Below are 26,566 nucleotides of genomic sequence, written 5' to 3'. Positions count from 1 at the left end.
TTATTTTCTGTATTTTTTCAACCAACCTGTTTCATTAACCTTTAAAAACTTTGAAGTCTAAACAAACCAACAGAAAAATATGATCTGTAACTGTATTTAGTGATTAAGAACTTTGTATTTAAACAGATTATGATGTATTCATACTATGATACCCGTATTCGTAATAATGTTTAACAGCTTAATAATGTTTACCCAAAGAAATCATCCAAAGGTTTTCTTAAAGTGTCTACTTTTGCGTCCAATGAGAAACGCTGGTAGTCTTAGTTGTAATATGGTTTTTAATATTAAATATTACGGGTCATGTACAGTTAGCATACATTCTGAAAACATATCGCAACGTTATGATACTGATTACGTGAAACTCCAGATATATTACACTGTTACATTTATCAAAACACACAAGAAATCATTTTACTAATTATAATTGCACTGTAAAAATTTTTAGATCAAATTACGGTAAAAGTTACCTGCACGCAGACTACCAGTACTTTTTACTGTAAAATCCATTTTTACAGGAACTTGTAACTCGTAAAATAACTCAATCACTACTTTAAATAAATAAATACTAGTGGGCTGAGCCCCCTGATCGCTAACGCTCGCCAACCCACGAAAATTGCTATGCAATCTTATATGGTTTGCTTCGTAAACCAAGCTCGCTTCGCTCGCTACTAACTTAGGTACATTGCAAATGCACGAAATTCTAAGAATTCAAAACAATCATTCAAATCCATATAAAAACTTTTTTTTTAAAAAAAAATTAAATCTTTCTAGTAAATACTAAGTCATTAAAATGAATTTGAATTCAAATAAATGACATGTAATTCGTCAAACCTATTAGAAATGTGCTATAGTATAATTTGTGATATAAATCAAATATCGTCAAATAAATTCGTAATATATAAATTCGTGAAAAAAAGCGCATTCGACAAAATACTAAAACAGAGATCTATCGACAAAGACTACTCACTGCTTCCTAGCTTAATAGATTGCCGCAGCTGATGCTCTCTGGTTATTTCAGTTTCCGTTTTTAAAAGAGCTATATGTTGAGCCACCTCAGCTAGATTCGGCATGTGACATTTTTAGCGGCAATCATTGATCGATTTTCTAGCGTTGCCATTCGGGGAGTTGTAATGAGGCTTTTTTTGTAGCCGTGTAAGAGAAATAGTAACGTAAACGAAACAAAGCAAACGTTGCCACCGGCGGAAAAGAAATACAGCCAAAATTTGGGAGCCACGTAAGAGAATTATATATATTAGATTACTGTTAAAATTACGGTACAATAATTTACTATACAAAAATGGTTTACGGTAAAAATGGTTTTACCGAATCAGGGGTCTGTTTAGAAGAAATTTGGGTCCGTTAACGGACCCTTTACAAAATATCTTTTCATAAAAACGGACCCTTCACAAAATATTTTATCTTAAAAACGGACCTTTCACAAAATAATTTATCACAAAATAATATTTCAATCCGACCCTTCACATATTTATTTTATCTTCATTATTGTTTTGTTAATCGAATAAACCCTTCCCAGGAGGGGGGGGGGGTGAGAAAGGCAGATGTAAACGAACTAAATTTTGTCTTCCGCAGACGCATCTTCCTTTATTCGTCTGAAATGAATATTCTGCGTTCAGCAGTACAGGCTAAATACCAAATATTTATATGTTGCATCGCTAATTTAGTAGCTGCAATTGCTGTTTATTTTTTAAAATTTAATTTTTTTCTTTATAATTTTACAGTGTTGAGCATAATCTTGTATGTCTTTATAATTTAAAAACTCCTTGAAAAAGTTATTTTGCAATAACGTACCGTATTTGCACAAATTCACAAAAGCGGACCCTGGTTGAAAAATGTGACTGAACGTTTATTTTATATTCACAAATTACGAGTAATTTTTTCACAATTTTACAAAATCGGACCTTTCACAAAATGTCTGGACAGACCCCTGCCGAATACACCCAAAAAGCCGGAACTTAATACCGAAATTTGATCCTGAATTTTTAACAATATACTATATTTTTTATTATAACTATATTATTTATTATTTTTATTACACATTCAATAATTTGCATAACAATACTTTGAACTTACTTAGTGCAGAAAATGAGCAAAAATATTTTAAATGCATTTATATTTAAAAATACACAAAGAAATTTTTAAAAAGAATAGCAGTCATTTATAAATAAATAGCTGACGCACAAAGATTTTTTATGCTTTCAGTTTTAGAATTTTAAATGGAGTGAAAGAAAATTTTGACAATTGTGTGCGAAATAATTTGTTTTGGAAGATATTTGAATTTAATTCTGGATAATTTATTTTCTATTGAGAAAGCACTAAAAGATGTTTTAAAAAGCAAATTTACTTTAAATTAAGTAAAAAGGCTTATAAAATACGATTTTGAAAATTTTCTGTCCTTTCTTTTTCTTGAAACAAAGAGAATAATCAAGGAAATAATTTAGGCATTCAAGTAATTCTATTTAATTGTTTAATGCGTGAAAGTTTGTTAATTGCATGAAAATATCACTCCAATTAATTAGGTTCTTTATTTTTATACAAAAATGAGTTAACTTACAATGATCAAAGTTAAATAAAAACGCAATTTTTTAATCTGAATTACTTTAATGGTTTTTGAGAGGGTGATGAGCTTTTAAGTACTATATAATTGATTTTGATCAAGATTAGAAATTCAAAAGTGTAAATAAAAATAAGAGAAAATAAAGTTTCTATGAGCTTAAACATTTTTAAGTTATAATAAAAAATACATAGTTTTTACTAACACTTTAAATTTAGCTTCTAATTTATTTTTTTTCATCGAATTACTAATTGAATTTTTTTTCTTTTATTATTTAAGCTATGCGTCAAGCACTTTCTTATAATAATATAATTGCCCTTTTTGCTTAATGAACAATTAAGCAGTCATTAGAAATAGTTAATGAATAATGTCGTAAACATTTAAAAGCTAAAGAAGTTTAAGCGATAAAGAAATTAAGTTCTTTGAGAGTAAATAACTTCTTCTTTTTTTTTTTTTTTTGTAAATGCGTCAATAAAAATCAATATTGAGATTTATGGTACCGCTAGTGTTGCATTATAGGGAGATGACGAAAATATTCCAGTTTTGCTACATATCACTAAATAATACTTAAAATAATAATGAAAATATATATTTTTCTAGACAAGTTATTTACAATTTAACAATTTCAAAAAGTTCAGTCATAGATTAACTTCATGCAATTACAAAACATAGAATTCGCAACAAGTGGATTTTGTAGTTGCAATCTTTAAATCAGTTTCATTTTGGATGTAAATCAAGAACACTCAACAGAGTTATTTCGTACCTATAATATTTGAAAGCAATTTTAGCTGTTTAAAAAATTCTTTTTAAGACGATCAGGACCTTTTCTTTTAGTTGGATGAAACTTATTTAACTTGAGATTTTAATCGATGAATCTAACTTTATTTTATAAAATTTTTTATAACTTTAAAAGATCTATTTTCGTTCTTTAAAAACATTAGAATAAATAAAATATTTAAATATTTCATATAAACATTTAAATTACTGCTGACAAATTTCTTTACGATTTCTGACTATAGGTTTGTAACATAATAAAAGCAGAATTAAGTCTAAGATTTAAAGTTCATAAAACTTCACGTTAGATATCTAGAACTAAATTTCAATGTCAAAAAAACATTGATCTAGTTGTCGAAATCTGAATTCGAGGAATTTATTTATATGTTTATTATTTTAAATGCTATAGCTACCGAATTTCTGAACTGATCGCCTTTAAGGCTCTATATTTCCTTAATATATATCATAGTCCTTTTCGAAATAAATAAAAAAAGCGAGTATACACTCGTGGGGATCGCAAATTTATATTTAAACAATGAAAAAAATCGAAACTCTTCAGAAATGTGACGAAACACTATTGAGGAAAGCTGGTGTATTGACATCTACACCTGTTTGATTGTTGGTTAAAACTTGAAGATGGCTTCTAAAAATCATTTTTCAATTCCTTTCAGACTCTTTCAGGAATAAAATAGTTTCGATGTTTAGATGCTAACCTATCCTCAATATTCACGCTTAATCACGTTTTTTGTTTTTCTTAGATTAAGGATAAACGTAAAACACCTAGCATAAAACGTTTTTTTTTTTTTTTTTTTTTTTTTTGAATAAGGATACTAAAAATAAATATGTGAAGGATGCTATCATTGGGTCATTTATGTTACGCAGAGAAATTTATAAATTTTTATATTAGTAGAAATTTATAAAGTAGAGGTAATAGAGTTCTCGGTGCGCAGTCGGTGAAAACGTTACTCCCTCCGCTAGTGAAGATCCAAATGTTCTGAGTTCGATCCTGATAGCCGACTTGACTACCGGTGTGCATACGCAGCAAAGTGCATGCTAAATATGCCGCGGGTGAAAGTCCTCTCGTTGGTTATAGTGTGAAAGTTTAGTGGGAAGTGTACCAGTTCAGGCTCTGCTCATGTCGTCTGATCGAGGTCAAAATTACGTGGCATTCCTGCCATGGCCTTAAAAAAATAGAGCCCTAAAAATGGGGCTAGTGCTTGATGACATGTGTAGAGGTAATGACTATCTACTCATACCGAAACAGAATCCATTACTATCTACGTGCTTATCTATGAAAACTCTCTAGCCCAATTAAGGATACTTTTGGGTATTACCAAAAGATATCAAAAAAGAGGACAACTTACTTTCACCAAGAAACCTGGAACACTTCTTAATATCAATAAACTTCTATAGAAATTCTAAATAATAGTAGTTGAGAGTGTAACATTTAAGTTTGACTTTTATTTACAAACATATGGACGCGCAAAATATTCAGGGACACAAACAAACAAGAACAACATGCTTCCCAATCGGAGTTTTCAATCAGTTCTCTCTCTTGAGCCAGAGTGTCATTGCGTGTGGGAGGAGCCGGGATTAACCTTTTGCACGTGATGATCATGTGCTCACAACTTGAAATTAAGTGATAGGATTAATAAATTTAATAGCAGTTCCCAACAGACACCCATCGCTATGTTTGAGTTTCGCGAGCCTATTCATGACAACTGAAACTGGTCATTGAAGGCAACTAGCAATCGGTATGTAATACGTTAATACATTCTGTTAGAACAAAGTAAACAATTATTATTAATGTGGTTAACTAAAAATCAGTGAAAATTAAACACGATTAACATAGAAGAGTTATAACTTAGTAGTTTACATTAAAATATAGAACGAAAGTGCAAAATTCATATTTTCTTTCACACCGTTAATTAAGTCACATTCAAGATGGCGATTTTTACATAAAGTATACTGAAGATTAAAAAAGGAACTATGCAGCAAAATTACATAATCAATACATAGTAATATAGTCAATAATTATAGAATATTAGAAGTAGCCCAACAAAAGAGTCGGCTTAATGATGGTTACTTTCTTCTATTAAGAGCAGTCATTGCGAAACACCTTTCAGATCCTAATTAATAATTTTTATTTTAGGTTTTACAAGTTGCCTCTCGCCGTTCACGCCATTCTCTTTCTGTTTACATTCATGCTTGTTCTTTTGGTGTTGGATCGGCAGGTAAGTAAATATTACATTGTTTCATTTAATTATGCATATTTGTGTAATAATATAAATATTTAATTATAATTCAAACATTACATTGTTTTATTTAACTATGCATATTTGTGTAATAATATAAACACTTAATTATTAATTATATTCTAAACATTAAATTATTTTATTTAACTATGCATATTCGTGTAATAAATAGTTAATTACTAATTATATTCTAAACATTAAATTGTTTTATTTAACTATGCATATTCGTGTAATAAATAGTTAATTACTAATTATATTCTAAACATTACATTATTTTATTTAACTATGCATATTTGTGTAATAATATAAATAGTTAATTACTAATTATATTCTAAACATTAAATTATTTTATTTAACTATGCATATTCGTGTAATAAATAGTTAATTACTAATTATATTTTAAACATTACATTATTTTATTTAATTATGCATATTTGCGTAATAATATAAATAGTTAATTATTAATTATAATCTAAACATTATTTTATTTAACCGTAAATATTTGTGTAATAATATAAATAGTTAATTATTAATTACAATCCAAATCTTTCATTAACATGACTTGGAGGCATGTGTCAAATAGTTCTCCTCGATGAATTTCATCATAGAATTCGACCGGTGTTTCTTTTTTAGGCAGAATCAACGGCACGAGCTGATTTCTTGTGGCAAAATAAGCTGCGAGTGGAACAGGATGAAGTGGAAACGATGGGCAGCATTAATAAAATACTCTTGGAAAATATTCTTCCTGCACATGTAGCTCAACATTTCTTATCGAATAATCGACAGACAGAAGTATGTAGATAAATATTTCCTACTGTTAGTCAGCATTTAAAAAATAATAATATTGTTTTTCGATTCTGAATGAAATTTTGAAAAGTCGATTTTTTCTGATGCTGTACTTAAAAGTAAAAATATATTTTGGTATTTTTTAATTAGAAAACAATAGTATATTAGTTACTGAAAATCTGTAAGATTATCACAATTATATTTGTACTAAAATTCGAAATTCCCCCAAAAAAAGTTTGATTTTTTTTTTCCAATCATCTTCAAATTTATTAATAATTGATTTTGTAAGTGAAAGAAATTTTAATGATGAATTACTGTTTCCATTAGATATAAATATCTGAAAATAAGGTCAAATTTTAAAAAATATTGTTTGGATGTGAGCCGTGTTTAGAAGATTCTATCTTTAAAGCAGAAAAAGACACCGGTGTTTCATAATCATAATTTATTAAAATGCTAAATATAGTATTTTTCACTTATTTTGACTTCAATTAATGCAAATTAGTGTGAAAAAATTTGAGAAATACGTTAAATAAAAAATTCTGCTTCAGAGGATTAAATCGAAAAACAATTAGTAAAAAATATGAAATTATTTTCTGAAAGGTGAAGTAGTGGAGAGCAATGAAAGTTATCGTGCCAAGTATCGATATCCTTCTACACTCACCAATAAAAAAAATTGCTTTTGTCGTTTCGCGTCGTAGACTGTAGAAGAGAACCAGTTGTGATCGAGATATATCTCGCTGATCTGCCCAAAGATGTACACAGTGTGATCTACCGTCAAACCAAATTTTTATTTAAATCATCTAAAGAATTAAAGTTGAAAAGAACAAGAATTTACAATAAGACGAAAAAGAGGAGGGCAGTGTTTTCTTCCTGTTTCGGATATGTTGGAAGTTACAGAAAATATTGAGTTACGTAGCAATATGGGAGCATGATGTAAACATGGTGTTCAGGTTTAAAAAAGGTGAATGAGTTTCGTCGATAAAGTCAGATCTGAAGGGCCAGTGTTTTCTTCCTGTTTCGGATATGGTGGAAAGTTACAGAAAATATTGAGTTACGTAGCAGTCTGGTCATTTCGTTTAGTTAAATGAAACGTTATTTCAATGAAATTGACAGCGTCTGATGAAGGAATCATCGAAGATCGCTGACATAAATTTAAAAGCGTTGCTAAAAGTAGTTTCGAATCTATCTTTATTATTTATTATTCACGTGTAATTTTGCTTGAAAATTGCGTGCATTGCATGCGTTGATTTTCTCTTAAAATCTGTAAGTTTCGCAGTGACCAGAAAAGTAATTTTAAATTTTTTAAGGAAATTTAACCATTTTTATTTAGTCTGCGTTCATGAATGGTTACTGTGATTTTCTAACTTTACTTGAAACATTGAAAGTTCATAATCTGAAGTTGCTTTAAAAATATTTATTATTTTTTATTGAAAAACTTTATTTACTTTTATTGAAATTTTATTTATGCTTTGAAAAAAACCCATAGAATTTCTATACAAAGAAGGAACTCAAAAATGTGCAAAACGTTTGAGAGATGCTTATAGTAGTAAATGATAAGAAATATTAAACATTAATAAATAAAAATATTTTTGAATGAAAATATGTCTTATTATATTTGATTTCAATTCAGGCATGAACATTTGTCATTAATCCATACACGTGTTCTGAATGAACAAGGGCTTAATTCTTCAAATGTTTTTAATCACTAGCTGTAATGAAAATATTTATCTAAGTTTACATAAAATTTCTTCCATTATTTTCCCTGTTGTTTTGCTATGTTTTATAAATTCCCAGAAAATTATAGGTTTCATTAATTTATTTCGAAGAAAATAACTCTTTTAAATTCTTTTTAGGCACTAGGCACTACAGCCGGTTATCAGACAAGGCGGTTTCAGCCAGTTTACCCCAGCTAGATCCGTTTGATGCTATATTTTTCCATCTATCAACTTCCTACCTCTTTAGCCACTTTTCTACTCTACCTACCACCTTGTTCTAGGTCTTCCTCTTTTTCTTTCCCCCTCTGGAACTCAAAAAGTTATTTTTTAACAGAATTTTCATCGCTTTGTCAAAATAATTATCCTAGCCACCTTATTTGAGATTAGATTACTAGATAATTAAGTTATCAAATTATTTTAATAACTCTAATAAATTTTCGAGTTAAAATCATTTTACTCTTTATCTCTTTATTCCAGGAATTGTATCATGAATGCTATAAGAACGTTGCTGTGATGTTTGCATCGATACCTAATTACAAAGAATTTTATGATGAAACGGATATCAATAAACAAGGATTAGAATGCCTACGATTGCTGAATGAAATTATATGTGATTTTGATAAGGTAAGTTTAATGTAAATATATTATTTAAAATTATCAAGTTAACTTTTATCTGTGCAGTAAGCCTATCAAATTTCTTTCCAAATGCCAGATTAAGGAATACTTTAATTGAAAATTTATTATTTTCAAACTACTTAAGATGGCTGGTTGTTACAAATTCTGCTCCAGCTCACCCGAACACGGTGCTGTAAAATATCCTTAGTGGTGGACAGATCGTGGGTTCGAATCCCATTGCCGTAAAGCTAAACCTGAGAGTTTTTCGCGATTTTCCTCTTTATGTGACGCAAATGCAGGCTAGTTCCATGAAAATGTCTTCCATGAAAGCTAGTTTATCTTATTGTTTGATCCAGGAACTCCCCAGATTTCTGAATTGAATTTAAAACTACAAAGCGACGGAGTTGAACTTCGATAGTCGTAAACTTAGAATTGGGTCTGCTATTCAGCGTCAGTTATAAAATGAAATAAAGAGCAACTTTTAATAAAATAACTTAATAAAGGGTAGCTTAACAGTTAAAGTAAATTTTAAAAGATATTTTCCTTCTATTAGCTATGAAAGTTTCAAACATCCGTTGTACTATAAAAGTTTCTAACATTCAGAAAATTCCAAATAGACGAAAATTGTCAAAATCTGGTATTATACATTATCGTCTCAATGCAGAATTCCTAGCGGTGTATTGAGTAGAATTCCGTTCCCCATGCAGCGCCATCTTTCGCTAAAGTTAACAGCTTATTTACTCACATATTTTACAACTAATTTAAAAAATAATATATGAAATCTTACAACTTTTACTCTCATTTATTTATTTATTTTAATTCAATTATTTACGAATTATTTAGTTTTAAAATTGGGTACTTTTTTTTTGCTTGATACCTTGTATTTTTGCTCATAAGCTGAAATAAAATAATTTTCGGTTACGATGAAACTTCACGATTCATAAAAATATGAGGCCCATAATTCCTTAACAAAACAATTTATTCTTTGGCACTTGGTTTATTTTGACGCGAATTCTATTATAAATATTAAATAAAGAAGACAAATAAGAGTTTTAATGTTTTTATTTGTAGCTGCTCTTGAAACCGAAATTTAGTAGAATAGAAAAAATAAAGACAATCGGTAGCACTTATATGGCAGCTGCTGGACTTCAGCCTGGAAGAGAAGAAAATGGGGTAAGTTTAAAATTCGATTTGTCTTCTTAACGATTTTAGGAGAAACATCGCTGTAAAATATTTTTAAAAAGTAGCTCTTTAATTATTTTTTTTTACATTTTGCTACAAAATGTGCATTTTACAACCTTTTATTAACTTTCTGAAATGAAACTCGCAACAGTGATTTTTATATTAACCTGAATAACTTTTTGCGAATTTTAAGTGGTATTTTATAAAAACGTGCACTATAATTTCTTCAGTTATCTACTGATTTGATTAAACACTAAATGAGTATATTATTCTAAACAAATATTGTTTTGTACCTACAACTTTTACTTTAAATAAAATTTATAATAGGAGACTTAAAGATATTTTTTCTAAAAGTCCGAGTTTGCATTTCATTTAATAAAAACCAATCAGCTCAATTTTACATGAAACCAAAGCTACATTTTAAATTGACATTCTATCTTGATCTATATCATTAAGTTTGAACAAATCCATTTAAAATTTGAAAAAAAAAAATCGTGTCTGTAATATATATTCTTATTCATACGAGTTTCCCCCTTTGCTTTTAAACAATGGGATACCGGCAAGTTATGTAGTGTGGGTATCTCGATCCTGATTGGCTGTTCAAAAGTGACATTTGTTTATGTCCACAACTAATCGTTCTATTATATTTCGAGTAAGTCAAGCCCGGCAAGTATCAATTATCTTAAATGATACATTCTATATTCTTTCACAAAGATTTCAATTGTTTCACTATATATTTCCTATTTAACGGAAAGCCAGGCACGATGCCATGTAGAGCATAAATAAACTAATAGAGCATTGAAGTTGCCAAGTACACAAAACAAAAATATGTCGCGGTTACCATGAAATACATAAACGAATAATATATCTAAGTTAAGTAAAAGATGTAGACGAGAAAGAATTATATTTCAAAAAATTCTATGTGCGACTCTTCCACTCTTTTTAATTTACTTCTCGCTAATTAATATTCTAACTTATGTGGAGAAACTTAGCTCAACTTTAATACGCCATTTTGCTTATAAACTATCATCTGGCGCTGACATCATAAGTCACATGTGGGGGTATTCCCGATTTTGTGGGGGTATCCCCGAAAAGCAAAATTACTCATAGTTACTAAATGTGCTTGCTTAAAAAAAGGTAGATAAGTAGTCACTTTATTTACGTTGCACGAGAGCTGCACAATGGGCTATTGGCGGCAGTCTGGGAAAAATCCCTATGGATGATTTGAAAACATGTCATCACAATTTTGACACTCTGCAGAGGTGATTGCTCATCCGCTTTAGCAGCCCGACGACCAGCGCGAGAAGTTGAGCACTTCATGGTAGAACAGTTTAACAAGGACCGATACCACGCACCCTCGGTCCCTACGGGAGCTGATCAAAACCACTTACTGACCGCCACCATAGATGCTTGGCTTCGGTGTTCTACTGGAAGCTGTGCCTTTACGATCATTCCACTGCAGGACTAAATAAAAATATTTTTTTTTTGCAAAATTTTATTGAAATGTTTACTTTTAAAAATAAGTGAAAAAAAGGGGAAACTATGAAGATATTTACTTAAAGTTATTTGGGACTTAATTATATGTAGTTTGTTGCTGATCAGTATTTTACTTTTCACCTATTCCATTTTTCAGGATCAATTACGACAGGGGCATAATCTGATTGCGCTGACAGAATTCGCTATAGCTTTGATGACTTTACTTGATCAAATCAATAGGGAATCATTTCAAAGATTTCGTCTACGTGTAGGTAAGTCATATACATTGTAATTAATATTTTACTTTTCCCAGCCTTTTCTTAACGGCATATATTGCCAGTCAGGGCTTTAAGGAAATAAATACAGCTTGATTGGCAAAAGCTAGCAAATTTATGAAATAATGAAATTCGCTCCAATATCGAAAACGTCACGTGTGATTTTTATTTTAATTATTTAAGAAGAGGAAGAAACTGGTTTTTGTTTGAAGAGGTTGTAAATTGGTTTTGGATATATTTAATGCGGATTAATAAATGTATATTCTTTCTTTAATTTTTCGCTCAATTTCCAATTACACCTAATCGAATTTTTAATTAAATTAATGGTGATTCTGCTAGTCTAGACCCAGGCCGCTCAACTGTGCTCTGACATTACCCAAAACGAAAACTTTATAAAACTGAAATGAGGTCTTAAAGTAAATGTACATTTTATTTTATTAGAATTACGATATTATCTAGAGCAGCTTATCTATGAGGTATTAATGAAAATTCATTTATTTAAACTCCGTAACTTGTAACGACATTCTAAAAATTTGAAATACAGTAATGGAAATATAAAATGATAGAGAATAATAAAAATATGAAATGAAGCCTCAGTATAATTTTAAGACATATGACATTTCATAAATCTCTTCATTCAATTGAATAAAATGCATACAGGGTAATAGATACAGTTACTTCCTTTACTGCGTACATTTAAATATTTGTTGTGAATAAAGTAAAAAAAGATCTATGTATTAAGGATCGCAAATTCAATTGCAAATTAGGCTTGTTGCAAACAAAGGAGAGAATAAGAAGACTGGTCGACTAAAGGGACATTTAGTGCAAGTATACCTTTCTTCTCTTTGGCACAAAATGCTAATATCCTAACCCGTTTTGTTTTTTCAATCATTTTCAGGTCTCTTAAGAAAGTTCAATTTTAAGTTCTTAAAAATCACATTTGTACTGATAATCACTGCGTCAATTTTCATAGCTTGGTTAAATTGGATAAACTGGGCGTGTTTTAAAATATAAATTAAGAGAACACGACATACGTTCGTCATCAAGAATTTTATAAGCTATATATTTATTGCGGAGCACTGTTTGGACGTAGGATATAAATTTTACATCGATGGAACCAGAATTCTTTTCATCCATCCCTGTCACAAGCTCGATTTAATGGTCTGGAATCTAGTTTCATTCATATGAATGTCAATTCTCTAGTTAATGACGTCAGTTCCCCACAGGCTCTACATTCTGCATGGAAATGCCTTGTTACGAGCTCACGAAACATACCGACTTTTCCTCTTTATTCAGAAGTAACTGATGTTTGCCTTCTATGCTTGCGGCAAAACTAATCTTTAACTATTACCAAGGCTATTATAGCCTATTTACAACCTTTTTCCAATAGTGTTGCCAAAAAACGCTTTTTTATCGGTAAATTAGATATTTTTTTTAAATAAAACATAATTCACGTTGACTGTACCAACTTAATTATAACGTATCATTTTTAATTCATAATTATCAAGTATAAATCAATATTTATTGTTTCTTACTTACTACTAAGTTTCATTTTTTATATGTTTCTTAGACAAATGGAGACTATATTTATGAGTGCCATGCGATAATGAATCATATTACTACGCTTTAAAAATAATACAAATGTATCAATATGATTCCGTAGTTCTGAGTTCAAAAACTTATCCTGAAACTGGAATGGTTTTTTCTTTAAAAAAAAAAGAAGTTTTAAACCTCAAGAAATTTTTTCCTTGCTTAATCTCTCAAATGCTGCACTAACATGCGTAATGCATTAAGCAATTATAAGAACTATTATTCTTTATCGTCTACTCCGAGATATTTCTGGAACAAAAAAAAGATTTAGATATTTGAATTAGAAAAATAATTTTCGAATATTAGTGAGAAACCAAACTTCTCCGTAGTTCTAAAATAAAAAAAAATATTTTTATTGCATCATTGATGCAGACAGCAAATAAAAGAAGCAGAGATATGAAGAAACGATACAACAAAATTGTCCGAAACTAACACGAACTAATCAGTGAGTTAGGGTAGCTTTTCTTTTCATTTCCACCATCACGAATATTTAAATTTTTTCATAATCGAAATTTAAAAGATTTCCATATTCTTTTTTATTTAATTCTTTGTATTTTACAGATTCTATTGATAAATATATAAGTATTTACTTGTTTACTCCCCTTGTAACAAAATTGTAAAGAATATTATCGCGAACTATTTTCTAGTGGAGGAACGTTACACATTGTACTACTTACAGTGCTTAAAAGTTAGATTTGCGGGGCTAGTATACAACTAGATACAACTTTATTTCTTTATTGTAATTGAAATAAGCATATGGAATATAATTCTATGGTAATTCACATCCAGGTATAAACAGTGGTCCAGTAATAGCAGGAGTGGTTGGTGCTCAAAAACCACAATATGACATTTGGGGAAATACTGTGAACGTTGCTAGTAGAATGGATAGTTGCGGAACTATGGGAAAAATACAGGTGAGTAATAAATCTTAAAACAAATTAAATTGAACAAATTAATTCAAATATGATAACAGAAACCAAACAGAATTTACATAGCGAGTGCTTGGAACTCTACCTCATACACCTATACCAGGGTGCGTAGCGTTTTCAAAAAGTGCTTAAAGGTGCTTATTTTCGATTTTCGTTTTTTTAAAAACCCTTAAAGGTGCTTTTTTCATTGGGTGTTTTTAAAAAGTGCTTAATTTTTCTTTTTCAAAAAGAGATTTTTCCTTTACTATGTTGATTCTCGCTTCGAATTATGCAAAAAGACACAGTTCACATCGTTCTATTCAACGTTTTCACAAGTAATTCAACCACAATTTATTTCGGCTTATTCTCAGTCCGTAGCGTATGAAAACGCCATTCGTTTTACATGATTCAAAATTTCATGATTTTTGACAATTGTCAAAAACAATGCCAAAAAACATTTTTTTTTTTGGGGCATGATGATTAAAACAAGATAAAACCGTCAATTGTCAAAAGCTTTCCAACCCAGCCTAATTAATGATATTTTTTTAAAGTGTTTAAAAAAATTTTTAGTACTTGAAAAGTGCTTAAAAGGTGCTTATTTTTTGTTGAATAATTTGACTAAGTATACCTGTATATTTGGATAATAATCGATATGTATATTTGGATGATAAGGAAAGACCATTACGGTATAGGATTTAATTAATCACCCACTACTGCATATAGTTCCGTTTTATTTCGCTTTCAAAATATACATATATGCTTTCAAAGCAATTTAGGAGCTTTTTAAAAGTTAAACTTCTCAAGCAGAAATTTAATTCGTTCTGCCCTATGTGATATATCATGGAATTATTTTTGAAAAAAAGTCATAATTTTCGAAGTCTTACTGGAGTTAAAAGAAACAACTATATAACGTTGTAAGAGCAATTGTTATGATTGAATCATTAAAAATGGCACGTCTAATGCCAACATGTCCTTAACAAATCAAAAAGCTTCCATTTGGCATGCACGTAGATGCAAATCAAGTAAATCTCTCCATAGGGGTAATGGTTTTTTCTTAAATTGCAACAGAGTAGTGAAATTTACTTTTAATTATTATGATATTGTTAATCAATTCACTGAGTGTATTTTGAATACCATATCTTGTAATAAATATAAATTAGGAATAATTACTAACAAAGTTAACATCGCAATCATTACTGAAGCTAATAAAGATAGAATTCTATATTATAAATTATTACATTATCGTAACTGTCAAAAAATATCCGTTCAAAATTCACTTGATAAATTTTGAAATTCTTCTCGCGAAGATGCACTTGAAAAAAAAACTGTTTTCCTTTAATGCAATGATTCACAGTTCAGGAAACGTTGTCAAGTATATTCTATCTTGAATGCTGCTGATTTATTGATTGGCAACAAATGCAATAAGTAAATGTAGTTGCAATGAAAAATATACTGTGCTCTGTAGTAAATGTTCATTGTTCTGCCAATATATAGAGAAAATAAAATTCCAATGGAGAAACTGATTGAGAAAACTTTCTTACGAAATTTTTCCTTAATTAAAATTTTAAATATCCCTATAATTTTCAACTTTTAAGGTTGTACTGTAATTCAGAGAATGAATAGTCCTTTAAAAATGAGAAATATAAAAATTGCATAGTTTTTATGCAATTTTCTAATTGCTGATGCTCAGTAATACTCAGTAATAATATTTGCTGAATGCTGATGCCCAATAATACTCACAGGGGTCTGCCCAGACATTTTGTGAAAGGTCCGGTTTTCGTGAAATTGTGAAAAAATTACTCACATTCCTTCAACCAGGTTCCGTTTTTATGAATTTGGGAAAATAGGGTCCGGTCATTGCAAAACACTTTTTCAAGGAGTTTTTAAATTGTAAATAGATACAAGATTATGTTCGGCACTGTAAAATTATAGTAAGAAAATTTTACATTTTCAAAAATAAACAGCAATCTCTGCTTCTAAATTAGAGATGCAACATACAAATATGTGGTATTTAGCCTATACTACTGAACGCAGAATATTCATTTCGGACGAATAATGGAAGAATCGTCTGCCGAAGACAAATGATTCGTTTACATCCATCTTTCTTGTTTTCTGCCTTGAGAAGGGTTTATTCCAATTAAAAAACAATAATGAAGATAAACAAATTTGTGAAGGATCCGAATAAAAGAAAAATAATTTTGTGAAGGGTCCGTTTTTAAGTTAAAACATTTTGTGAAGGGTCCGTTTTCATGAAAAGATATTTTGTGAAGGGTCCGTTAACGGACCCAAATTTCTTCTAAACAGACCCCTGACTCAGTAATAATATTTGCTGAATGATGATGCTAAGCCGCGTTTAAAAAATAATACTTTGATTCATTGTCTAATTATTTAAAACTGTCTCAAAGAGGAACTTTACGTTTTTTATCTGAAAGCTATAAAGTCATTTTTTTCCCCTTAAAAATACGGATAGCATATTTCCTAAATGTTTTGCATTACTTGATAACAAAAATTAAAACTCCGAGACAGCTTCAAATGAAACTTCTAATCTACAGGTAACAGAAGACACTGCGAGATTGCTGATGGAGCATAATTACGAGTGCGAATGCCGTGGCAAGATCTACGTCAAAGGCAAGGGCAACTTGACTACATACTTTGTGAAGACACAGTTTGATCGAACCGGGGCTGCTGACTGCTGAATATAGATGACCTCTGATGTATAGCTTGAAGCACAACAATACATCTTCAAGTCATTCACGGTGAATAATGTGCAATTAAAAGCTCATTCTCGCTCAAAAGCTGCGTTTAAGCTTTGCAAAGTAACCACTTGAAGGTTGAGAGTGAGAATTGGCCTCACTTTCTAGGGTCTGAGATATCGTCGATTCAGACACAATAAATGTAATTCAAAATGTATTCACATTTGTTTTAGAGACAATTTGTTATTTTAATCAGCACATATAGTTTGAATATACTTAAAACAACTGTTAATTTTCTTAAAATAATTAGTTTTCGAGTATTTTGATGTCATATGTAGATACTTAGTTACGGTTGATAAAACTCTTAATTTTTTTTTTTTCAATTTGCACAAGAGTTTAAAGAAATTTCAAGAAAATGTCATTATTGAGAAACCAGAGGCATTTTGAAATGTTTTTAAGACAATGTTTTTTATTGAAATAACATTAGTCTTTATTTTATAATTCAGGCATGGCTTTTTAAAAAATATGTATAGTTGTGAGGAAAATTCCTTTTAAAAAATTATAAAATAAAAATTATAAAAATTATATTATATTAATATTAATGCTATATTAATGTTATAAAAATTATATTATAAAAATTATATTGTAAAAAAATCATTTCAAACATTTTTCAAAATTTAAAATTAGTACCGATTATATATTTAGGAAATTCGTCTTGTCTTTGCATAGAAAAGAAATCGATGTTTGATCAACATACTAACGTGTAAGAGTTTCACAAGACTTAGTATTACTGAGACTATTTAAAGTTCCTTCAATTTAGATATTGATATACATTTACAAAACTGCAGTCTGTAAAAAAAATTATAAGTATACTCTATGTAACCAAAGCAAAAGAATAATAATGTTTCTAGGGGAATAAAAAAAAAATATCAAAAGTATCTGGGATGTTAAGGTAAAAGAATAATGGGTATTAAGTATGAACTTATTTTTAAGGACCAACAGATGCTAAGAAGACAACGATCTTTTTTACAAAACTGAATTAAAATGGCTCAATGTTTAAATACGTTTCGTGTTTCAGAGAAAGTAAAGTAGCTTTTTCTCATTGCTGTAATTAAGGGGCCCTATTTGAGAAGAAGTAATGAGGACGAAACTTTCTCAAAAGTACGCGGAGAGGAAAAAAATCTGCTAATTTACCATACTATATGATAATGATATTTCTCTTAAAAAAATTTCCCGTGAATAAAACCCAAGTATAAGGTATTTAAACCATAAATTTTGCGAATTTTAAGTACATGTGGTAACGGATTATCAGAATTTTTGGTTTTAAAAATTCTAGTTTTTATTGCAACATACTTATTAATAAATGTTAAGTTAAAAATTAAAGTTATAACTGAACAAAATGTTTCGATGCCATGCTCTAAGGTATCGCAGTAAAATTATCAAATTTTACTACATTTACCAAATTTTATCAGATATTATAAAACCACATTTAATTGTTATTTGTACAAAAATCATGACCAAAACCCATCGGTAAAAATTACCGAGCTCTTTGGTGTTCTCTTATAGCCAGAAATACAGTAAATTTAACCATAATCTGACAGTTTTGACCATACTTTTATCTCAGTGTGTAAAAGTTGCTTAAAAGAAAATCGGATGCAGTTGATTGTGACAGAATTACGCAAGCTACAGTAAAGTCACAATTCTGATTATATAACAGTCCAGATTATAAATATAATACTCAAAATTTCTTATTACGCCATTTACATGAACTTGAGTGAAAACACCAAGATATATGAAGGAGAGAATACGAGCAAAGGAGAGAATATATTTGGAAGAATATATTTCAAAATAGAATTAGGGAAATGATATTTATTAAATCGTGAAATCAATCCAATATTGAATTTTGAATACCTAACTGCAAGTAATAGAAGGAGTTTGGAGTTTTAACTGTAAGTAACTCCCGGTGGCTGAGTGGTAGAGCTTCGCGCCACAGGTCCTGGGTTCGATCCTCGGGCCGTGCAAGGTTGACTCAGCCTTTCATCCCTTCAGTGGTTCGAGTACCCAGCTTGCTTGGGAACTAAACGCTGGGGGTTCCGCGTTTGGCTGACCACCTAACCGGAACATCTGCTCATGAACCCCAGAGCCCAAGGTCAAGAAAACTGAGATGGGCACAGTAGGCCTTGACTCTATATGGACTGTCGTGCCTCTGAGTTTAGAGTTTAACAGTAAGTAACAGACCGATATACTTAAAACAAAAGTAAACTTATAGCAAAAGTAAACTTATAGCAAAAGTAAACTGAAGCAAAAATAAACTATAAGATTATAAAATTTTAATCAAAAAAATATCAAAACTAGTTGTAAAATTCAATAATGATGTATGATAATTACTTTAAGACGAAATATAAAAATTATTTTGTCAATAAATTTTTATTTAATTGTAAGTTTTTCTGAATAAAAAAATATACTTATAATTACTTTACAGGCTGCCTAAAATTCAAATTAACTTTAAAAACTGAATATTTCGAAAATTATTTTTACAAATTTCGATTTAATGAGTAATTTAAAATGGTACCTAAAGCTGTTAAATGCTCCACAAAAACATGCGGTACGTCAATTTTTATAACATGACTATTTCTAAATTAGAATGTTTTGAACTTTTAAGCTAAATCTTATAAAATTTGAAATTTTTAAATATTGAAGTTCTATCCTAGAAGGATTCAAAAAAGTATTTCGCAAATTTATAGCAAATATTTTAAAATTGTTCTATATTTTAAATATTAAAGGATGTAAATTTGAATCAAAGTATTTTTTCACTGTCACTGGTTGAAGTGGCAAAAAAAGTATTTTTTAGAAGGAAAAATAAAAGTAAAAATGGAGATTTTAAAGCATAGTTATCTAAACATTTATTTTTGATAATTCTAGGACCTTTAAAATTTTTACCTATTAAAATTTCCATGAATTTGTGTATTTTAAAAAATATTTGAATTAAAATATGCATGTATATTTTTAAAGTATCAAAAATTTAAAATTTTAAAAGACAATCATATCACAATCTGACATATTTTAATTTGCATTTTCTAGAAATCCATTTCGTATAAATGAATGAGATATAATTAAATTACATTATATTACATTGGGTATTTATTTACCCCTTGATCTTATTTTTGTCTTTTCTCCATATTAAATCAATTAAATGACAAATAAGAGACATACATTAAAACATAAAATAATTGCTGTGTAACAAATCTCTACTTTGTTCTTTATTTGTGAAATTATTAAAGAAATAACTCATAAGATGTCCTAAAAATGACAGACGATTTGAAAAATAAATCAGCGAAAATTTGAAATACATACGTACGGGTTTTTTTATGCTAAAAAAACCAGAAAATTTAATCTCACTAAGTTCCAAAATTAGTTCCAAAGTTTATCAACAGATGTCGTAAGTAACTGGAAAAATTTATGATCTAGTAGTAGCAATAAAGTAGTGCCAAACTAAAGACAAGTTTAACAAATGCAATTTCAAAAATTCATTTGTAATGATCTGTCATTTAGTAAAAACATAATTTCTTAGTTTTTGAGATGTAAGCTTATATTTTATTCAGAGGAATACAAATTTTGCATCCAATTTTAGAACTAGGTGAGAAGGAATCAGCTAAACTTTCTGGACAGAAAAATTAAACCTGCATTTTATTTTATTTTTAAATTTATTTTCCAAATCATCTATCCTCTTTTGGACTTTCTGTCATTAAAATGTAAAAATCTCTCATTAATCAGAACTCATGCCCATCTAAATTGGAAGGTGAATCCTTTTTATAGTAACCTACTAATATCATAACAAAAGAAAAACATCTCTGATTGTAATGAATACAAAATTATGCATGATCAATTCTTAATCTAAAGTCATTATTTTTTAATGATTCGTTCTTCCATAAAAATGCATGAATTATTTTGCACAAATATTATTTAGTGGCTTGCAATTTCTAATATTATTCTAATGTTAAGTTTTGAGTACTAAAATAATTGGCAAAACGCAAAGTAACAGGCATTAATATATGTCTTTAAAATCACTATCAAAAATGGATTCGAGAAAGAATAGATATACTATAAAGATCGCAAATTAATAATCAACCCAGAAAAAAAATATCGAAATTTAACGAAACACAACTGAGGCAGATGAGACTTAAAACTTCAAAACCCGTTTGGTTGAATGAGGAAGCAGATGGGAGTTGAAAAGTGATGATTGGAAACACCTCCAAAAATCATCGGGTGATCATACGGGTTTTTAAGATTTATATTCCGTTCTTCATTAGTGATTTGACTGATTTTGAATACATTTTTGACGATGATTTTAAAAACATTTATTAAAAGCTGAAGTAACGAAAAACCTTGTATAGGCATAATATGTAGTTTTATATTAATGTATTTCAGTTTACAAGGATAATCATTATCTATATCTATAGGGGAGAGTCTGGTAGCCCCGCCCAGCGGGTACTCCCACCCACAGTCAATTTCATATGTATAGAATATTTTTTCAAGTCAATGGACCATCGGACATTAATAGTTATATTAAAAAAAGATTATTTTCAAAGTTTCAAGTATTTATGCAGCTGTTAACATGGTAAACAATAGTTTTGAAAATATGTTGAATACAGTAGTCATGAAATTAAGAAAAATTGGTTGGATGTTTCGATTAAACTTCATTTTAATAAAAAATTTTCTATACATACAGCATTAAAGTATGTAGTCTTAAGTTTTATTTGCACGAAGAAAGAAGTTTATATGTGAAAAATTTTTCGAGTAATTACAAATTTACAAAAAAAATTAGATTTTGGGTAGCCCCGCTCACATGAATGTCGGGTATCACTGCCCAATTTTATTTCGTTGATAAATGTACGGTTGCAAAGATTATTATTTTATTGCTTCAAATTTGAATGTTATATGCATTTTAAAAACAAATATTGTTGTTATTAAATGATTGTTATTAAATGATAGAATTCACTAAAAGCATATAAATATGTAATAAAAAATAATTTTGTGATAAAAATGATAAATCAGGTTTATCTACTGTCAATACATTGGTCACTTTCATTTACACCTGAAAAAACAGTCAAAAAACATAATTTTTGCAACTGGGCGGGGCTACCCCACACATTTTGAAAAGAGTTGAAAAACATGTTTTTTTAAATTTCTATTTTTTTAAGTTAAACTATTCTTTTTTGGTTTATTCTTTTTGCATTATTTAATTAGATGGTAAAACAATAGAAGCATACAAAAATATTGATTATTACTCAATATTATACAGAAATATAAGCAATAATCCTTAAGTGAGCGGGGCTACCTGACTCTCCCCTGCATATTGAATATTATTTTTAAATAAATGATTAAGAACTTGCAATTAAAGCTGATATTTATATTTTTGACGTGAATGAATAAGCTAATAGCTGTATCAGTACCGCTGGGAATAAGAGTTATGTATTTCTCTCGAGTTAGACAGGCTTAATTAATTTAATAATGTTTTATCAGTGAAATATAAATAGTTTGAATTGATCATGGTGTCTTTAATTATAAGAATTCATTTAATTTGGTAATCAAACGTGAGTAATTTAAATGTTAGAGTATTTTTTTAATATCAAGTTTTTCTGACACAGATTATTGTACTTAAATAGCTATAATGATAACACATATGAGCCCATGACGAAACAATAATTATGCTTTTAATTCACAATAATAGTACACTAATGCAAAACTTCACCTTTATCTATTCAAGTGTTTATTTTTTAATGTAGCATCACAGTTGCAAAATTTGTTAGAAAGAAAAGAAGAAATAAATATGTGCCAATTCACTTGCTTAAGGATATGTACACGTCAAAAATTTAAAAAAAGATATTTTTACTCATTAAAAATAAAACATATATTTGTGATTGCACACGCTGAGGAACACCTTAAGAAGCACCTTAATAACTTTTGATCTAATGATTATAATTCCACGTACTAATGTCGAATCTTTATGCTAATGGCTGATTAGTTGGCTGAATAGTTTTTGAAAGATAAAATGTGAAAAATATCTTATTTTTAAATTTCCTCTCTTTTTCTCTAGAGCTATTTCCTCAATTCTATGCAATCTTTGTATCTTGTCATTTCAAAATAATTTAAAACGAAGTAAAAAAAAAAACAATGCACCTTACAATTAATTTCTTCACAATTATAAAATTAACTAATAAAAAATATATAATTCTAAAAACACTCATTTTTAGATAAGAGTTTCACCATTGTTTTGGCTCCCTTAAACACTTCCAAAGAAACATTGAGATATTCAAAAAGTCAAGTTAATAGTTAACTAGCAAAACAACTACAGTCTTGACTGAATTATTTGGACTACAGTTCACAGAATTTCAGTTACTTTCTATGATTTTAGGGTCACGAAATCCAATCCAGTGAAAAAAAAGATTTATTCGTTTATATAAAAAGAAAATATTTTTTGTCCAATTTCGTATCTTAAAACATCGTTTACACTTATGAATAAATTACGCAAAGATTGTACCCTCAAGCCTACCTAATTCGACAATACAAAAAAAAGGACAATTCAATTCAAAATATATGCATTAAGATCAAATGATATTAAGGTGTTCCATTTTTCATACTATACAGCTAAAAAATAAATAAATAAAGATAATGAACAACCCTCCAAAGGGATATTTTTATTTTCAAGAAAAAACAGTGGTGAATAGAAAAAATGAGAAAACATTTCAGTCATTCTAAGGATATTCTTTTAACAACAAATAAAACATATTAAGAAAGATATCTAGTTGCGATCTTGTGCTTCATTTCATGTGAAAGAATTCTATTTGCAAGTCAGTGTCCTATTCTCAAGATAAACACATTTATTTAATGTCATTTTGCAGTTTATTAAATAAAACAAAGAGGAAAGAAATGTAATTGTATGTTTAATTTGTTGTAAAGTAAGCAACAGAATTTGATTCCGTATTATAACTATGAAAATGTATGTTGAATGTGTTATGTGTTTGACCATATCATGAGATGTGATGAATCTATATGTTCTTACTATTTATGTCAAGATACATATATATGTTACGTAAAAAATAATTTCCTATGATTCTAGAATGGCAAGGTTTGTGAAAAGAAAATAAAGCAGATGTTTTCCTCAATATTTAATTTTTATGACACTAGGTAATTTATAATCATTAATTGATCTAATAAATATGATTAAAAAGAAGATTTTTTTTCGATTCTCAGATTAATAAAATTGCTCTGATTCTCCAAACAATGTAAACTCAAGCTAAAAATTTCATTAAGCTATAATTTTACTGCCTAGCGCTATCATGTCATAGTTTCTTGTAGATACAAACTTGTGATTTTCCCTCCTGCAGCTTGTGGCTCGCAATGCGGATTCATCGTATTGAAGTTCGTTGAATTTTCGATATTTGAGTTAAAAATGAAGTTTTTCAATTAACTTATAGTTGTATTCAATTAACTTATAATTTATTTACTTTATAGTTGGATCTTAATATCGCTAACAAAAGAAAGATCTTAATTTCCAGTTAGTATTAATTTTATAGTTGGTTTTCACATTTGTTGGAAACAAAAATCAGGGAAAATATGATTATAGACACTTGATCTTTAATAATTCGAATTTGTGAAAGATTCTTCTTGTCATATTTCACCGAACGTTACATCAAATTTCATTTGCACACGTAGTATCTGTTTTACTATTAATTTAAATTAGTTTAAATATAATGCGCCTTATTTTTAACAGGAATAAATATTAAGTACAATTAGTTTACACAAGTTTACCCAAGCTATTAGTTTAATACAAGTTTTATTTAACTATCAAGTAGTTTGAAAACTCGTTGAAGGAGTTGGATCAAAACATTTGCTGCTGGATTTCATTAGTGGAAAATTACGAATATTTTCTTTCCTTTTTATGCTTGTTTGAAATCTAAGAGATATAAAATCTTAAGCAGTTAAATGGTTCGGCAATGGCTATCGTGTAAAAGAAAAAGAAGTAGGTAGGTTGTACTTTTATTTACGTCGCACTAGAGCTGTACAAAGGGGTATTGGCGACAGTTTGGGAAACATCCCTGAGGATGATCTGAAGACATACCATCGCTATTTTGATCCTCTGCAGAGGGGATGGCTCCCCTGCTTCGGGAGCACGACAACCTGAGGGAGAAGACGAGTACTTTATTATAGAACAGTTTAACGAGGACCAATACCGCGCAGCCCCGGTCCCTACGCAGGCTGATCAAAGTGATCACCCACCCGCTTACTGACCGCAGCCAGTGATGCTTGACTTCGGTGTTTTACTGGCAACCGTGTCTTCACGATCAGTAACACTGCGAGACAAAAAAAAAGAGACAGAGAGAGAAAGAGTTATTACTTATTTCATTTTATTTATTGATACATATGCATCTAGGCTTGTGTGATTAATTATATAAGTTCGGCTTATAAGTTTTTGTCACAATTCAGAAAAGGACAGCATAAGATACATCGAGAGTTACGGCGGGATTCGAACCCTCTACCTTCAAGCTACAGAGGTTTGGTGGACGATACCTCCCATCTGGGGAAACCCCTAGGGTAACTACAGGATGTGGGCAAAAATTAATGCCACTGAGTCTATTATAAACATCTATTGATTGGTTCTCTAGATCGCAGTAAAAGGTTTTTAAAACAGATTCCTTTTATACTGATACATCATTTTCAACGAGATTTTCAGGCATCAAGAAAAACACGGTAAGCCTTTTTCCGTATTGACCTTTAGAGCCGTGGTGCAAGCTTCTTGGTCAGGTACAATGTCCTTTCATGTGTGTTTTGAAGCTCGGGAATAAGAAAAAGTTTGGGAATGTCATATCAAGCATTGGGGAAGATGGAGGATGATATTTTATGATAGTGTCAATTAGGGTTATTTCAATATTTAAAAATAATAATTACAAAATAACTCAATGAAATTGTTTAATTTTTTTCTTCTTCTTAATCTGATGGGGGACGCATAGTACGAAATTGGAGATTTTTATCTCGATAGCTATGAGTTATTTAGCATTTCTGTCAAATTGGGTATTACCTCGATAGTTAACAAAGAATAAAGTAAGCTCCTTTAGTTTTTACTTGCATCTGATAAAGAACACAAGGACCAAATTTGAGACTTCTATCATGGTAGAATTATTGTTATTATATATATATATATATATATATATATATATATATATATATATATATATATATATATATATATATATATATATATATATATATATATATATAAAATTCAATACACTTACTTACTATTATTATGTGAGACTTACAGTATGTGATTATTAAGGCCAAAAAGCCAAAATATTAGAGCGTTGAGATAAAAATATTAGAAGTGCATTTTTTGTCTACCATAAAAATTAAACAATCCAATCAAAGTGATTTACGAAATGAATACAATTTCCAAGTATTTTTCTATTCATTGAATGAGATAGATCAAGACTGCAACAGAGATGATCACAAGTTTGAACCGAAAATTTTAAGCGTTTACTAGCAAATAGAATATGAAACAAACACTTACAGCTCTGATTCAAAATTATTAGAATAATTGAATAATTCATCATTAAAAAAGTCTCTAAATTTATTTATTTCTATTTTAATTGCTTGCATATTCCAAAACATACACATTTAACGGTATTTTTAAACGCTAAAAAAATCAAAAGTAAAGTATAAATTAA

The 26,566-nt window shown here is 29.2% G+C and overlaps 1 protein-coding gene across 1 annotated transcript in view; it reads left to right on the top strand.

Annotated features, from left to right (window-relative positions):
• The window catches only part of Ac76E (adenylate cyclase type 2 Ac76E), a 187,062-nt gene extending 169,644 nt beyond the window's left edge, over positions 1–17,418 (top strand). The window contains exons 17-23 of the mRNA XM_016069209.4: positions 5,499–5,580; positions 6,235–6,393; positions 8,580–8,726; positions 9,789–9,890; positions 11,533–11,647; positions 14,030–14,154; positions 16,701–17,418. Coding sequence (XP_015924695.1) covers positions 5,499–5,580; positions 6,235–6,393; positions 8,580–8,726; positions 9,789–9,890; positions 11,533–11,647; positions 14,030–14,154; positions 16,701–16,844 — 874 coding nt within the window. The 3' untranslated portion in view covers positions 16,845–17,418. The remainder of the gene's footprint in view (positions 1–5,498; positions 5,581–6,234; positions 6,394–8,579; positions 8,727–9,788; positions 9,891–11,532; positions 11,648–14,029; positions 14,155–16,700) is intronic.
• The last annotated feature ends 9,148 nt before the right edge of the window (positions 17,419–26,566 follow it).

This window comes from Parasteatoda tepidariorum, chromosome 3 (genome assembly GCF_982258835.1).
Source record: "Parasteatoda tepidariorum strain Cologne lab strain chromosome 3, Ptep-v5.0, whole genome shotgun sequence".
NCBI lineage: Eukaryota > Metazoa > Arthropoda > Arachnida > Araneae > Theridiidae > Parasteatoda > Parasteatoda tepidariorum.
The sequence above is the reverse complement of the archived record's forward strand: the minus strand, read 5'-3'. Positions and strand labels throughout refer to the sequence as shown.